Below are 15,028 nucleotides of genomic sequence, written 5' to 3' on the forward strand. Positions count from 1 at the left end.
CAACCCTCCCCAAGTCCTCCCTCCCTTTCCCCCCCCCCCACTTCCCAGAGCTGAATACAGGGTATAAAAATACAAACAATCATAATCTAACTTACACAAACAATCCTAAACTATTTAAACTATCGCACTTTAACTCATATAGATAAACTCCAAACATATATATATATATATATATATATATATATATATATATATATATATATATATATATATATATATATATATATATATATATATATATATATATATCAGACATGTCAAACACAAGGCCCGGGGGCCGGATGTGGCCCACAAAGTGGTTTCATGTGGCCCCCGAAGCCATCCTGGAAACAGTGAGGGAACGGCTCCCGCTGCCTTGGCCCTGGCCCAGAGACCCTCCTGCCAGAGACCCTCAGATCTGTCCCACTCCTGCCCGGGCCCCCATAGGCACCCTTGATGCGAACGATGTAGAGCTGGCCATGCCCACCCAGTAGGCCATACACACTCTAGCCACTCCCACCCAGTAGGCCACGCCCACCCTGGCCATACCCACCCGGCCCCTTGAGGGCAACCGCAATGCTGATCCGGCCCTCAATGAAATTGAGTTTGACACCCCTGATATATATCATATCAATAATTATTCAAATACAAAATAATACGTTTTAATTTAATACCCAATAAAAACAATCACAGATAAAACAATTTATATCAATTTTCTAAAACTATACTTCTTTCCAACTAGGCTTTAAATTCATACTAAAACCAAGTTTATACAACCTTTCCTTCTCCTAATATATTATACAACTTAAAATACCATACCTTACTTTCCAAACTTAAAATTTTTTATATAATCACGTCATTCTTATATTTCCTATTACCTGTTTCATTATTACCCATAAAAATATTACAAGTTAACTTCAATCACAGATAAAACAATTTATATCAATTTTTTAAAACTATTCTTTCCAACTAGGCTTTAAATTCATACTAAAACCAAGTTTATACAACCTTTCCTTCTCCTAATATATTATACAACTTAAAATACCATACATTACTTTCCAAACTTAAAAATTTTTATATAATCACATCATTCTTATATTTTCTATTACCTGTTCCATTATTACCCATAAAAATATTACAAGTTAACTTTCATCTATAATTTTTCCCAAAGTTGCACCAAAGCATATCACAAAGTATATACCAACCACACAATATCCACCTTCTTATCACACTGTAACTATACGTACCAACCAAATAACAAATCATAACCTACAGAATATCAGTAAGCACTACTACAAATTTTCCCAATTAAATTTTCATAATCATCTTAAAACTAAAGCAACATAAAATATTACATAGTTATTTTATAAGGGTGAAAAGTATATCCCCAAATATTTAGTCCTTCTAACAATTTCAATTCCCATAATCCTTATTACATTATTATCTCCTGCAGTTATGCAACTAAATCTTCAGGCTTGGTTCATTCGTCCAAAAGCAGCATGCCTCTTCCAATTTCTGGCCTTCTCCAGTGGTACTGAAATTTGATCCACTCCTGTAGCTTTCACATCTGTCTGTATTAGCCCTTCATCATCTTGTAGACCTTTTTTCTTTGTAGATTCCAAGAATGGTATGGGGACTGCTTTTAAAACATTACTGTAGAAATCACGTGCCTGAATCACCATAGTAAAACAATGCCTCGTACCTTCATAGGTCACCACCATAACCACTGGTATCTGCCATCGAAACTTGATATCACGTCGTCTCAATTCTTGTGTCAAAAAAGCAAATTCGTTCCTTTTTCTTAAAATTCTTGAAGGGATCTCTTTTAAAATCAGAACTTTTTGCTCAGCAATTACAAAATCAATATTGTAGGAGGCCTGGATAACTTCATTTCTAATCATTCTCTTTGTAAAATAAACCACCACATCTCTGGGTAATTTCCTTTGTCTTGCAATCCAAGAATTAACACAAAATTTTTTATCTATATCTTCCATTATTTCATCTGCTGGTCGTCTCAGCACCCCCTCCAAAGCCTCAGAAACCATTTTCTTCAAATTTTCCTTAGGATTTTCTTTTAGGCCTCTAATCCTTAAAGCAAACTCCATCTGATAATACTGTGTCAAGATCAAATCATAATCAATTTTCTCTACCACATTTTCAGTTTCTGTCATTTTTGCTTCCAGTCTAATATCATTTTGAGTAAGATCTTCCACTCTTTCATCCAAATTCTCAATGCATTTAACCATGCCTTGCATTGCAGATATAATGTCTGCTCTCAGTTCTGTTAATTTCTCTGTAATCTTTTCATCCATAACCTTAGCTAGTTTTTCTGTTAGCTTCTCCTCCAACTTTTTATCCATTATCTCAGCAAATTGTTGCATTTGCTTTTCCATAGTCTCTTGCAGCAAATTCTGCAAATCTTTTACTGTAAAAGCTGATGCAGATACGGGTGCAGGGGACAATAAAGTTTTCAACGAAGACTGCTGCACCAGAGCAGGAACTTTAGAAGATATAGCCGCCATTTTCACCCACTATTGTTAGCTACGCACTTCCACTTACGAGCTCAGCAAAGTCCATTGAGTTAAAGATCAAAACACCATCTTCACCAAAATCTCCTGCATCGCTCTGCCTGTGTCCTCGTTCTCAAAAGTTCTTCCTTGCTAGCAGGGATGGTTGCGAACGCCCTGTTCTGCTCCAAAAAACCCGGAGCAGAGGCGCCTCACAGTCCGGAGCATGCCCAGGCTTCGGGGGGGCTCAGTCCTTCAGCCGCCAAAAGTTTAAGTTCTGGCGGCCCCGGAGAGCTCTACCCCTACCTGGGCGCTCACCCCCTCCTGTTCTCCCGAGGAGGGGGTTTCCGAGCCGCCGAAACAGCTGATCGGCGCATGTTTTCGGCGGCTCTACGGAGCCGCGAGGCTGACAGCCGAAGAATGGCTGCCTCCAGCGACGCCTTGCCATCCGGAAGTCAGTAAAACAGTTGTTAAATGAATCTGGCTTCCCCATTGAGTTTACTTGTCAGAAGTTTGTAAAAGCTGATTACAGGACGTTGGAATACTGCAACCCTCATAAATATGAACCAGTTGCCAATGTCACAAGTGTTATAAATGGTCACTTTTTTCAGAGCCATTGTAACTTTGAACGGGTACTAAATGGGTTGTAAGTCGAGGCCTATCAGTATAGCTTCTTGTAGAAAACAAGCATCCTTGGTTTATCATGATATGACATTTTAAGCCATCATTTGCTGTAAGTTTGGTTCATTGAACGAGCCACAGAGGCCTAACTTATATAAAATATTTAAGCTAGAAATCATGAAAAAGGTATTGCAGTAAACTTAACAAACCATCATATGGTTTATAGAATGTATGAGCCCAGTCAATACTTTTGTAAGATGGGATATTAGTTGCATTTTTTTGTTGCAGATGTAATGAATATATTTTGTATTAGTAGTTTTCACTAGGCCTGTTCTTCTTTTCAAGATTTCTGCTCTTAGCCTACCTCTTCCTCCCAAAAAATTGATTGGAAATATGGACCGTGAATTCATTGCTGAAAGACAGAAGGGCCTTCAGAACTATCTCAGTGTGATTACTTCAAATCATATCCTATCCAACTGTGAACTAGTAAAAAAATTTTTGGACCCAAACAACTATTCTATTAACTACACTGGTAAGGAGATAAATTATTGAAAAATATTTCAAATATCTACTGCAGATTTCACATATTTCCTCTCTTTTCTGCAAAAGACTCCATGACTTTAGCAGTAGCTCTCTACGTATCTGAAACTAATGAAGTGAAAATATGTCAGTTCTATCAGCTCATGGAAGTGCCAGCACTATAGACGTGATGTCCTTGCTGGTCTATTCTACTAAAGCATTTTGCAGCTCAAGGATTTCTCCCCCACTGAGCTTTGCTTTCATGTTCAAAGATGAAACACCTGAACGCAGTAGGGTGACCTGAGAGTGGAATGTGGAATGCTGCCCTTAACTTTTGAATTTCCTGGACTCTCTTGTGATTCTGGCTTCAGTGTTTATTCATGGAATGTTATCATTACTGAGCTTCATGCTTGCCAATCATACTAAAGGAAATTTAGTGAATAGCATATATTTTAGGCAAATGAGACATTATGATTGCAATTGATTTTAATGTGCCCTTGTATTCAAAAATAATAATTGGAAGCTGTTGTAGAATATTTTGTTGTATCTCATGCAAGATATTCTGTGACTGGAGCCTGTCTATCTGTAAATATGTCTCTCAGTTAACAGTTTTTCTCACTTCTCAGCATGGATGGCTGGGTGGAAGTCCTTAGGTATTTATTAATTCCCTGAACCAGCATGATGGAAAATATGTGTTGCCTTACAGAAATTTACAAATACTTTCTCCAGATATCCTACATGGCTAGGTACAAAGTCCAGGTTTTTTCCACCGCACAAATTATACGCGTATTTTCTAGTATTTTGTGTGAATGAAACTGGTAAAATATATTATGATGCCTTCATCCTCATTGTTTGACATTTCCTCCTATACCATGTTGCTTGTAGGTGTATGCTTTCCAATTTAAGCTTTATCAGCCAACCTAGAGATAACTTACTGTGGAATGTTGACACACAGATAAAATTTTAAAGTTGAAATTAACTTCACTGTTAATACTAATATAACATCTTTGCAATCCCTGTCTCTGCAGAAATTGCCTTACAGCATGTTTCAATGTTTTTTCGGTCGGAACCAAAGTGGGAAGTGGTAGAACCATTAAAAGATATTGGTAAGAACATTAGTTATTAGACATATAACATTAATTATATATCACAGACATCAGAATATGTTGTTGCTCTGTCCACCTCTGTATTGTGTTTTAATGTAGATTGTTTTGTAAGCAAACATAAGGAGCAAACTTTGATGTAGTTCCTGATTGTCAGAATCAAGATTCTGCTGTCATGCTACTTATCTTACAGATTTCTGCTGTGTGGGCTCCAATCTACCCCTAGACTACAGCAGGGGACAAAGGATTTAAATAATCTTTCCTCCCTACTCTTGCCAAACAGAGTCCTGATCTATAAATCAAACATTTACAAATTGCTGTGTTTTTTTTTTGTTTTTTTGCTCGGACCTAAGTCAAAGGGTCTTTCCAGTCTTTATATCTTAGTAACTGGAAATGTCAAGTGTCGACTGGGTCCTTATCACATACTGTATTACTGAATGTTATGCTTTGCAGTGTATTTTAAAACAGCAGTTCTTCTTTTTATCTTTCAATGTGCCTTGTGGAATTGTACAATCAGTTAAAAAAATTTTTTTGAATGCTACTACAGTATTGTAAAATACCTCTCTCTCCCTTTCTCCCTTTCTCCCTTTCTCTCTCTCTCTCTCTCTCTCTCTCTCATTTGTATGACCACTCATTTCACAAGAGCATGACTCTGCATGGTGTACAGCAGTTACAACTCATTTTAACCTATTTTGATGGTTTTTCAGGCTGGAGGATACGAAAGAAATATTTCTTAATGAAGATTAAGAATCAACCAAAGGAGCGACTAGTGCTAAGTTGGGTTAGTTTCTTTTTTTTGTGTATGGGGGGAGACTTTTTTTTACCAAAATTGCAACATTGATTTTTTTTCTTTATGTGCATAAGAATAACTTTTAAAAGAAAATTCTGAGAACTTTTTCTAAAGTTAAGCGACTACTGTGATGTTATAAAGAGTTTAGCGAGGACCTTAGGGAAAATGTGGAAGAGTCATTGCAAAAGGACTTAAGAGAACAATTACAGAGTCTACACCAGGGGTGTCAAACTCGCAATGTCACATGAAGTGTCGCAATTTTTTTTCCAATGGGGGTGGGTGGGCACAGTTTCGGCATGATGCATCTGCCCTCTGGGCCAGCAGTTTGACACCCCCGGTCTAGAGAGTCAAGCAAATATGAGAAAGAAAGTCAAAATAGGTCCATTTTCATTTTCTTTAATATAAGATAGAAGAGAAACCAGGACAGGCTTTCAAGATTCTGTTATTATATCCTACAACAGTAAAATAGCATTCCCTGCAGGTTTGTGTCTTGACTTGGCTTATCTTGAATGGCTGATTTTTGTAAGAAGATATTAATTAGCAGAGAGACTAGACAACATATTCAGTCATTTTATCATTTGTACAGTTCACTGATTTTGCTAAATCAACATTAAACAAAAACTGGAGTAATAACTAAGCATTTATTTACTGTAAAGACAAAACCCCTGCAATCTGACATTAGGAATGGGGAATAGAAAAATACCATCTTGTGTATTCATTAGATTTCTGTTGCTAAACTGTGAAAGCTATTGGAGAAATGGAAAACAAATGCTAAATAAGAGACAGGTAGTCTTAAATTTATGATTGGTTGCTTAGCCACTATTTGAAGGTACAACCTAGCTGAAAAAGAGTACTTATGACCTGGATCTGAAGTCCCAATGATTGCCCCCCCCCCGGGCAGTCACTTCAGGCATTTTGCAACATGGCTGCATTTACAGCCATTTGCAACATCCCCTGATCATTTGATTGTGTTTTGTGATGGTTTTGCTGAAAACTAGTACTTCTAGTTTTCAGCAAAACTATGCCCATGTGAAACAATGGGTTCATACTTAAAATCACCATGTTCTTTTAATATCTGCACATTCACACTTAACGATTGCATCATTCACTTAACCACCCCTGCAAAAAACATTGTAAAATTGGGTCGGTCATGCTTTACAACTCTTATGACTATCAGAGGGTCCATTATGGTTGTGACCCGAGGACTCTCTATGTTAGCTGGTCTCTCTTCTTTCCAGAAGGCTCACTGTTTATCTGACTGTATGATCTTTGCCAGTACATTATGTACAAGGGCAATTTGGAAATCAACCTCCATTTGATTATCAATGACAGACACCTGCAGATACAGAACTCTTATTAGACACATTAGAAAACTACAATTAGTTTGCGTGACAATTACATTACTTTTTGACTCAGTGTGTGGTCTTTAATGGAACTGCATCTACATGAAGGGAAGTGTGTAGTGGGGTGCCCCAGGGCTCTGTTCTGGGCCCAGTGCTCTTCGACATCTTCATCAGTGATTCGGATGAGGAGGGTAGATGGGGAACTCGTCAAATTTGCAGATGACAACAAACTGACAAGAATAGCCAACAGTCCAGAAAACAGGCTTAAGATACAGAAGGATCTTGACAGATTTGAACATTGGACTCTTATCTAACAAAATGAAATTCAATAGTGAAAAAAGTAGGCAAGAAAAACCAAATGCACAGTTACAGTATAGGTTAGGGGTAGGCAACCTTGGTTCTTTTATGACTCATGGACTTCAACTCCCAGAATTCCTGAGTCAGCATGGCTGGTTCAGGAATTCTGGATATTGAAGTCCACAAGTCAGGGTTGCCTACCCTTGGTAGAGGTGGTACCCTGCTCAATAGTAGTAACTGTGAGAGGGATCTCGGTGTCCTAGATGACAATCACTTAAATATAAGCCAGCAGTTTACTGCAGCTGCCAAAAAATCCAACACAGTGCTAGGCTGCTTTAACAGAGGGATAGAATCGAAATCACGTGAAATGTTAATACCACTTTACAATGCCTTGGTAAAGCCATACTTGGAATACTGCATCCAGTTTTGGTCATCACGATGTAAAAAAGATGTTGAGACTCTAGAAAGAGTACAGAGAAGAGCAACAAAAATGATTAGGGGACTGGAGGCTAAAACATAAAAGGAACGGTTGCTGGAATTGGCTATGTCTTGTTTAATGAAGAGAAGGATTTTGGGTGACATGATAGCAGTCATCCAAAATCCAAGAAGAGAGAGTCAAGCTATTCTTCAAAGCACCTGAAGGCGACGGATGGAAACTAACGAAAGAGAAGCAACCTAGAACTAAGGAGAAATTTCCTGACAGAACAATTAATCAGTGGAAGTTTTAAGAAGAGACTGGACAGCCATTTGTCTGAAATAGTATAGGGTTTCCTGCCTGAGCAGGGGGTTGGACTAGATGACCTCCAAGGCACCTTCAAACTTTATTATTATTATAATCGCCATTTAAATTGAGGCACTTGTCATAACATCTTACAAGGTTTGAAATTGCTTAGTAGTAATTGCTGGATGCCAAATCTGGGCTATTGGCGGTGTGATCAAAAACATCCCAACAGAACTTCAAAAGTTCTTGGGTGTGTCTAGCAGTGTGTGGGGGCGAGCATTATCGTGAACCAACACCACACGGGAAGTGGTGCCATAGAATATCCCACCAAATGTGAAGATGCCAAAGGAGTACTAATGAAGTTCATGGAGCTTGGTTTGACCATCAGTTTAGAAGTCTACTGTGAAATGTTATGAAAACTCAGACGAGCCATCCAGAACAAGCGTTAGGACATGCTGACTTCTGGTGTGGTGTCAGTTCACGATAATGCTCGCCTGCATACTGCTAGACGCACCCAAGAACTTTGGAAGCAGTTCTGTTGGTATGTTTTTGATCATCCCCCCCCATAGCCCAGATTTGGCACTGAGTGACTACTACTAAGGAATTTGTAGTAGTAAGACATTATAACAAGTGCCTCAATTTGAATGGCGGTTATGTCGAAAAGTAATGTAGTTTTCTAATGTGTATAATAAAAGTTCTGTATCTGTGAGTGTCTGTCATTGATAAGCAAACAGAGCTTTATTTCTGAATTGCCCTCATAGCATCTGGATCCTGAACACTGACAATTTACTAAAGAAGAAAAAGAATGGGGTTTATGTGATCATTTTATCTGCTTTCATATATCTCAAGAGTTTCTATAAGGGAAAAATATTACAATGTTTTTAAACAAATGAAAGTATTGGGAGTGACTCCAAATCCATTTCTGAATGACATCAAAAGTAAATATTTAAATATAACAACACTTTTACACAATGCAACATTTAGAACTATTACATTTTTAGGCTGACCTGGGTCCAGATAAATATTTACCTGACAGAGATCTTCAGTGTGCTGTCAAGTTTCTTTCTTCCTGTTCGGTAAGTAGATAATTAGCTTTAAACAGACAAATTAGCATTTGTTCATAGATTACATAGAGATCACAACTGAAGATTTGTCCATGATTCATCTTGATTTTAGAGACTGGCCTATAGATTATCATCTAACTTAACTTATGAAGATGAAACACTAATTCTTTGTACAGATAAATCTCTTGTCCCTATCTTCTTTCCTTCCTTTCTTCCATTTGCAGATTTCCACTAGAATATTTGTTTCAAAAAATGGAGGCTTTTATCTGCCTTAAGCTCAGAGGCTAAAGTTGTCTTACTAATTCACATCTATAATATGGCTAGCCAAGGTTTCTGTATCAAAGAATTGTGATCCTGTCACTCCAATGCATGATTCAGTCTCATTTAAGTTGCTGAGGAATGGGTATTGGGGAAGGCTTTATATAAATGTGTATATTATGAAAGTAATGTTAATTCATTTTCTTTTCTGGACAGCATCCTTATATTTACAAAGTCATTTTTGCCACAGCCAATGAATCTTCTGCACTAGTAATTAGACACTTCAGTGAAAAAGGAACTCTAAAAGACGTTATTTATAAGGTAATGTAAAGAACATAGATTTGGTGATGTATTTCATACATATGCAATTTAATTGATTAAGGATTTAATTGATTAAGAGTACAGCTAGACTAATGCATTTGCTTTGGTGTTATCTTTTGTTTTGTGGTATTCTATTTTCCTCTGATTGTAATTGCAAACCACCCAGAGATGGTCAGAGACATAAAAATTTAATAAGTTAGTAATAATTCTTCTGTTTTGTGGGGAGTAAATACACATAAATTTAGCCCCCCTTTGTGATAAGCACCTTGGGAAATTTCATCTCCCAACATCCTTTAACTGTGGCTTTTAAGAAGAGATTAGATAAACATTTGTCTGAAATGATATGTAAGGGTCCCTTCCAACTCTGTTAGTCTGTTTTCACTCTTGGATACAAAAAATTTGGTAATTCCTGGTTCATTACATATATAGTAATTTGGCTAAGATAGGTAAAGGTAAAGGTTCCCCCGCACATGTGTGCTAGTCATTTCCAACTCTAGGGGCCGGTGCTCATCTCCATTTCAAAGCCGAAGAGCCATCGCTTGTCTGAGGACATCTCCGTGGTCATGTGGCCGGCATGACTAGACGCCAAAGGCGCACGGAACGCTGTTACCTTCCCACCAGAGAGGTCCCTATTTTTCTACTTGCATTTTTTATGTGCTTTCGAACTGCTAGGTTTTCAGAAGCTGGGACAAGTAACAGGCGCTCACTCTGTTACGCGGCACTCAGGATTTGACCCGCCAAACTGGCTAAGATAGGCGGCTATAAAAATTGAATAAGTAAATCAATATACATAACACTGAGCTGGCAAGTAGCATCTTCAGGGGCATTTTCTCTTATCCAAGAGGAAATTTCAACATTAATTAATGATTAACCATATTTAAATAGTTAAGAATTCATAGTTGAGATGTGTCAATTCTTGAATCTTTTTTATCTGCTATTAGCAATAAGGTCTTTTTTGATATTTGACACTTGTAATCATAGTAGGGATTTCTTTTGAAAGGCAAAACCAAAAGATCCATTTCTGAAGAAGTACTGCAACCCGAAGAAAATTCAAGGTCTTGAACTTCAACAAATTAAAACATTTGGCCGACAAATTTTGGAGGTAAAAAAGGTTCAATCCTCTATATGAATTTTGATGTGGCATCAAGACATAATCATTTAAAAGATAAAAAAAATTACATTTGTCGGAGGATAATAACAAGTGTACTGAACACCATATTTCATTGCATCATTTAAACATATGTTAAAAATACAATTTTTGTGTCTAAAATACCCCCCCAAACCCAGCTTTTTAGAGGTAATCCTCAACGTACAATCATAATTGAACCCAGAATTAATTGTAAGTCGTAGTGTTTGCTAAGCGGACTACCATGTGACTGTGACTGATTTTTGTAGCAGTACCACCTTTTTGTAGCAGTCATTAAGCGAATCCTTGGTCATTAAATGAATGCCATCTGTTTTCCCCAATGGGCGTTTTTAGCATTTGAAGCTGGGATGTCTCTGTGGCAAAACACTGTAGACGGAAGTTCATTTTCTGATTGTCAGACTGAAATATTTTTTGTGTTTGGTGCTCTAGGTCTTAAAGTTCTTGCATGAGAAAGGATTCCCATATGGCCATCTACATGCTTCCAATGTTGTGCTAGAAGGAGACACGTGTAGGTTACTGGATTTAGAGAATTCCCTTCTGGGGCTCCCGTCCTTCTATCGATCCTACTTCACACAATTCCGTAAAATTAATGTAAGTGGAAGCAAATATTTTGGCAGATGGGAATTAATTTTGAACGTGAGGCATGGCAATAGTTTGTTTAAAACAAAGCAAAAAGCCTTCTAATGTTGCGAGAAAATAATTTAATCCAAGAAGCATACAGAAATGTGGATTGCTTTGTACATTCTGCTTTCCTATGAACAATGGGTTGAGTGGGCCTATTGAGTGCTTAACAACTCTATAAACATGAAGTATAAAGTAAATCATACATTTCTGGCTTTTTGTGTTCAAAATGAAGAGTTCATCTTTCAACTTAGAAAGAGAAAGAACAGGAAATCTTACACAAAAGGCGACTAGAAGCAGCAGAAGGAGAACAATTATCTAACTCTGAAATGCAATTTTAGGGTCCTACTTTTTCCAGAAAACTCTCCTAGTAGACAAGAAACATATAGTTGCAATTCATTTGCTGCACAAATACCAGTTGTCTTTTCCTAAGGATGTAGTTATGGAGAGATGCACAATCTATAGTCCAAAAGCCATGTAATTTGGAAAGATAAATTTTAATTTATATCTTGGCGTCAGTTTTTGGACATGATTTGCAAGACGCAACTCGAATGGGTGTAAATTTTTGTGTTTCAAAATTGTGCATCCCAGTATTATGCGATTAAGGATAATAACAGTTTGTGGAGGGATTTTTTTTTTTAAAAAAAAGTAACTAGAAAAGGCTTTCTAGCACTGTTATAATGCTATTCCTAAAATCACCTATTTTTGTGTGAGAGCTCTTCAAGATACCTTGCCTTGGACTTCATATTTTTAATTAAAAGGCTTGTTGAACAAACGGTGTACAAATGCTTAAGAATTATTTTGTTTGGGTTTCTTAAGAGCCAGCAGAATCTCCTAAACCAGGGGTTCCCAACCAGGGGTGCGAAATGATATTCCAGGGGCTACGAAAACTTGGGTTTTCAAAATTATAGTTATATGCATAATTTGTTGCCATTATTTTGAACTTTTGTAAGGGGTGCAAGAATATATCAGAAGCGTTCTAGGGGTGAGGGGTAAAGAAAAGGTTGGGAGCCACTATCCTAAACATACATGATCCTTCTTATATTATAGTATAATTCTACTTCTGACTACTCCAAAGATCTGTTTATTCAATTTATAATTATGGTAGTCCATCAGAAAGGGTGCTCCAAGGAGCTAACAATATATTTTAAGAGTTAAAATTATAATGATAACATAAATTAAGTAAATAAAATGCAATAACAGGATACAAAAAGGATATTTTTTAAATAAATTAAAATTCATGTCAGTTGATCATAAATACCAACTGCCTTTAGGAATAGACTATTTTTGTAGGATTTACTTGCTTGGTAGGAGATTGGATTTTGTAAGCTACCTAAAAATCTGCTGAAGCAGGCGATATTGAAATAAATACAAAATTCCAAAATACGGAGTTGTCTCCCATGGGGGCCCTCTCTTGTGTTTTCATCAAGCATTCTCCAGGGATGGGACTAGAAAAAAGATGCGTCACAAATATCTTCAATCTCCATTTTAGTAGGATTTTGTTCTAGATAAGTCCATGTGTATTGATGGCTGTCATTTATACTTTAAATTTCCGCCCCCCACACCTAATGGTGTCTTAAATGCTTTGCATCACTCATCCAAACTGAGAATAGGGGCATGATAATAATGTTGATATTATCAAATTATTCTAGCAAGTTTATTTTGTTTTCATTCTTCTAGACTTTAGAAGCTATAGATGTACACTGCTTTGGACATTTGCTATACGAAATGACATACGGGAGACCCCCAGATTCTATTCCAGTGGACAGCTTCCCTCCTGCACCATCCATGTCTGTAGGTTAGTGAATAACGTGGATCAGTGTTCATCTTATTTTAAACAGAAACCTGAATTATTCATGTAAGTTTATGTTAAGACTAAGATATAAGCCAAAGCAGATGAGAAAATAGAATCATCTCCTGATAGAATCATCAAGGGAACACCCCATGCATTGTATGCAGGAAGGTATAGACTACGTGGATATTTCTCTGCAATGAAAAGCTAAATCTTGGCTGGTGGTAGGAGATGTGTGGGGGAAATTCTTAATCTGTTGCCCCCGGTTCCCTCCCACTATGTGATTGTAGCCTGAATCAGTATACAATTAAGTTTATCTTTTACTACTGTAATTTAAAAGTCAATAAAGCCTCTGTGCCGAGTTCATAATCTGATTTTAAAAAGGTACTGTAAGACCTATATATGTGAGTGGTGCATTATATCCAACTTTGTATTAGAATCTCTGTTTTCCTCCTCTCTTCTCTTTCTAGTGACTGTTTTAGAATCTATTATTTCTCCTGAGGCCATGAAGAACGGTATGCCAAGTGTCTCCAGGCTGCTACAAATGCCGTAAGTCTCTAGTAATGAAGTAGAACACACAGATATTGAGAAATGATTTGAAGAAGAATGAAGCAGAAACCTAAACAGAATAGAAGAAATCCTCAACTTACGACCACAATTGGGCCCAAAATTTATGTTGCTAAGCAAGGCAGTTATTAGGTGAATTTTGCCCCATTCTTTTTGCCACAGTTGTTCAGCGTATCATTGCAGTTGTTAAGTGGATCATGTGGTTGTTAAGTGGATCTGTCTTTCCCCATTGACTTTGCTTGTCAGAAGCTGCTAGGGAGGTTACAAATGGTGATTGCACGATGCTGGGACAGTGCAACTGTCATAAATACATGCCAGTTGCTAAGCTTCAAATTTTGATCACCTGACTACAAGGAAGCTGCAACAGTTGTAAATGTGAAAATCAATCCTATGTCTCTTTCAAAGGCATTGTAAGTTCGAACGGTCACTAAAAAAATGGTTATAAGTCAAGGACTACCTGTGTAGACTTTGCTTGAAGCTGTTGGTTAAACCCAGATGGTTTAACAAAATCATGTACCTACATTTCCAGTAAGTTTGTTTAAAAGAAGCAATTTAAGTCCAAGTGCAATTGTAGGATGGTTATGCTTTCTTCCAGGTGACTGTTGGTTTTTTTTAATTTCCGTTAGGTTATTCAGTGATGTTCTTCTAACAAATTCAGAAAAAGCACAGTTTAAGGTACAATTGAATGATATTATTTGGTTTGGGAGTATGTTTTAATCTAGCAATGCTTCACACAACATACGATTATTAGCTCATTGCTACCTCCACCAATTGTTCTAGATCGTTATGTCATTTTAGGTCACTTCCACATTAGGATTCTGCATCTGCTTCAAAGCAGCTCCAGATTTTGGTCATCTCAGGATCTGAGTAATTCTATACTGCTAAACTGACTTAATCCTACCCTAGTTACTATATATTTTTCTTTCATTTCTCCAACAATTTTTTACTTCCGTAAAAATCAATCTACGTACCTTTTTCTCTGTTTTAATTTAAGCTGTCCTTTGACAACATTCTTTAAAACTATATTTTTCTCCTTGTACACTTTATATAATGTAATTTCCTCTTTCTCCATTTTACACTTACGGGTACTTTTCTCATCAATTTCTCCAACTTTGTCATTCCATTCCACATCATTTTGTATATTTCCTAGTATAAAACTTCACACCTTCTATCACATTCTGTAAAAAAAATATTTTCATTTTTGTCCCATGAAATTTCCATGCCCTCTTTCCATTTATTCTGTTGGGGGAGAAATTTATCTCCTACTACTTTTTCATACAAGACTTGTACTTTCATTTCCTGCAGTTTCTCTACTTTCACTTTTTTTCACTGGTTTCCTTTTTTCCATGTGTTTCCTAAAGCCTGCTGTTAGTGCTAT

At 37.0% G+C, this 15,028-nt stretch overlaps 1 protein-coding gene across 7 annotated transcripts in view; it reads left to right on the plus strand.

Moving 5' to 3' along the window:
* PXK (PX domain containing serine/threonine kinase like) overlaps positions 1 to 15,028 on the plus strand; it is a 58,676-nt gene that overhangs the window by 22,108 nt on the left and 21,540 nt on the right. For 6 of the 7 annotated variants that reach the window (XR_014491212.1, XM_083352650.1, XM_083352651.1 and 3 more), the window contains exons 4-13: positions 3,453 to 3,639; positions 4,655 to 4,732; positions 5,437 to 5,510; positions 8,882 to 8,956; positions 9,419 to 9,523; positions 10,524 to 10,625; positions 11,100 to 11,261; positions 12,972 to 13,089; positions 13,554 to 13,632; positions 14,277 to 14,325. Coding sequence is in view for 6 of the 7 variants with exons in the window: in XM_083352650.1 (XP_083208776.1) it covers positions 3,453 to 3,639; positions 4,655 to 4,732; positions 5,437 to 5,510; positions 8,882 to 8,956; positions 9,419 to 9,523; positions 10,524 to 10,625; positions 11,100 to 11,261; positions 12,972 to 13,089; positions 13,554 to 13,632; positions 14,277 to 14,325 (1,029 nt within the window). In the remaining variant the exon portion in view is untranslated. The remainder of the gene's footprint in view (positions 1 to 3,452; positions 3,640 to 4,654; positions 4,733 to 5,436; positions 5,511 to 8,881; positions 8,957 to 9,418; positions 9,524 to 10,523; positions 10,626 to 11,099; positions 11,262 to 12,971; positions 13,090 to 13,553; positions 13,633 to 14,276; positions 14,326 to 15,028) is intronic. The other variant, XM_083352655.1, reaches the window with a different exon arrangement.

Source organism: Vipera ursinii (genome assembly GCF_947247035.1).
Source record: "Vipera ursinii genome assembly, chromosome: 2".
NCBI classification, from domain to species: Eukaryota; Metazoa; Chordata; class Lepidosauria; order Squamata; family Viperidae; genus Vipera; species Vipera ursinii.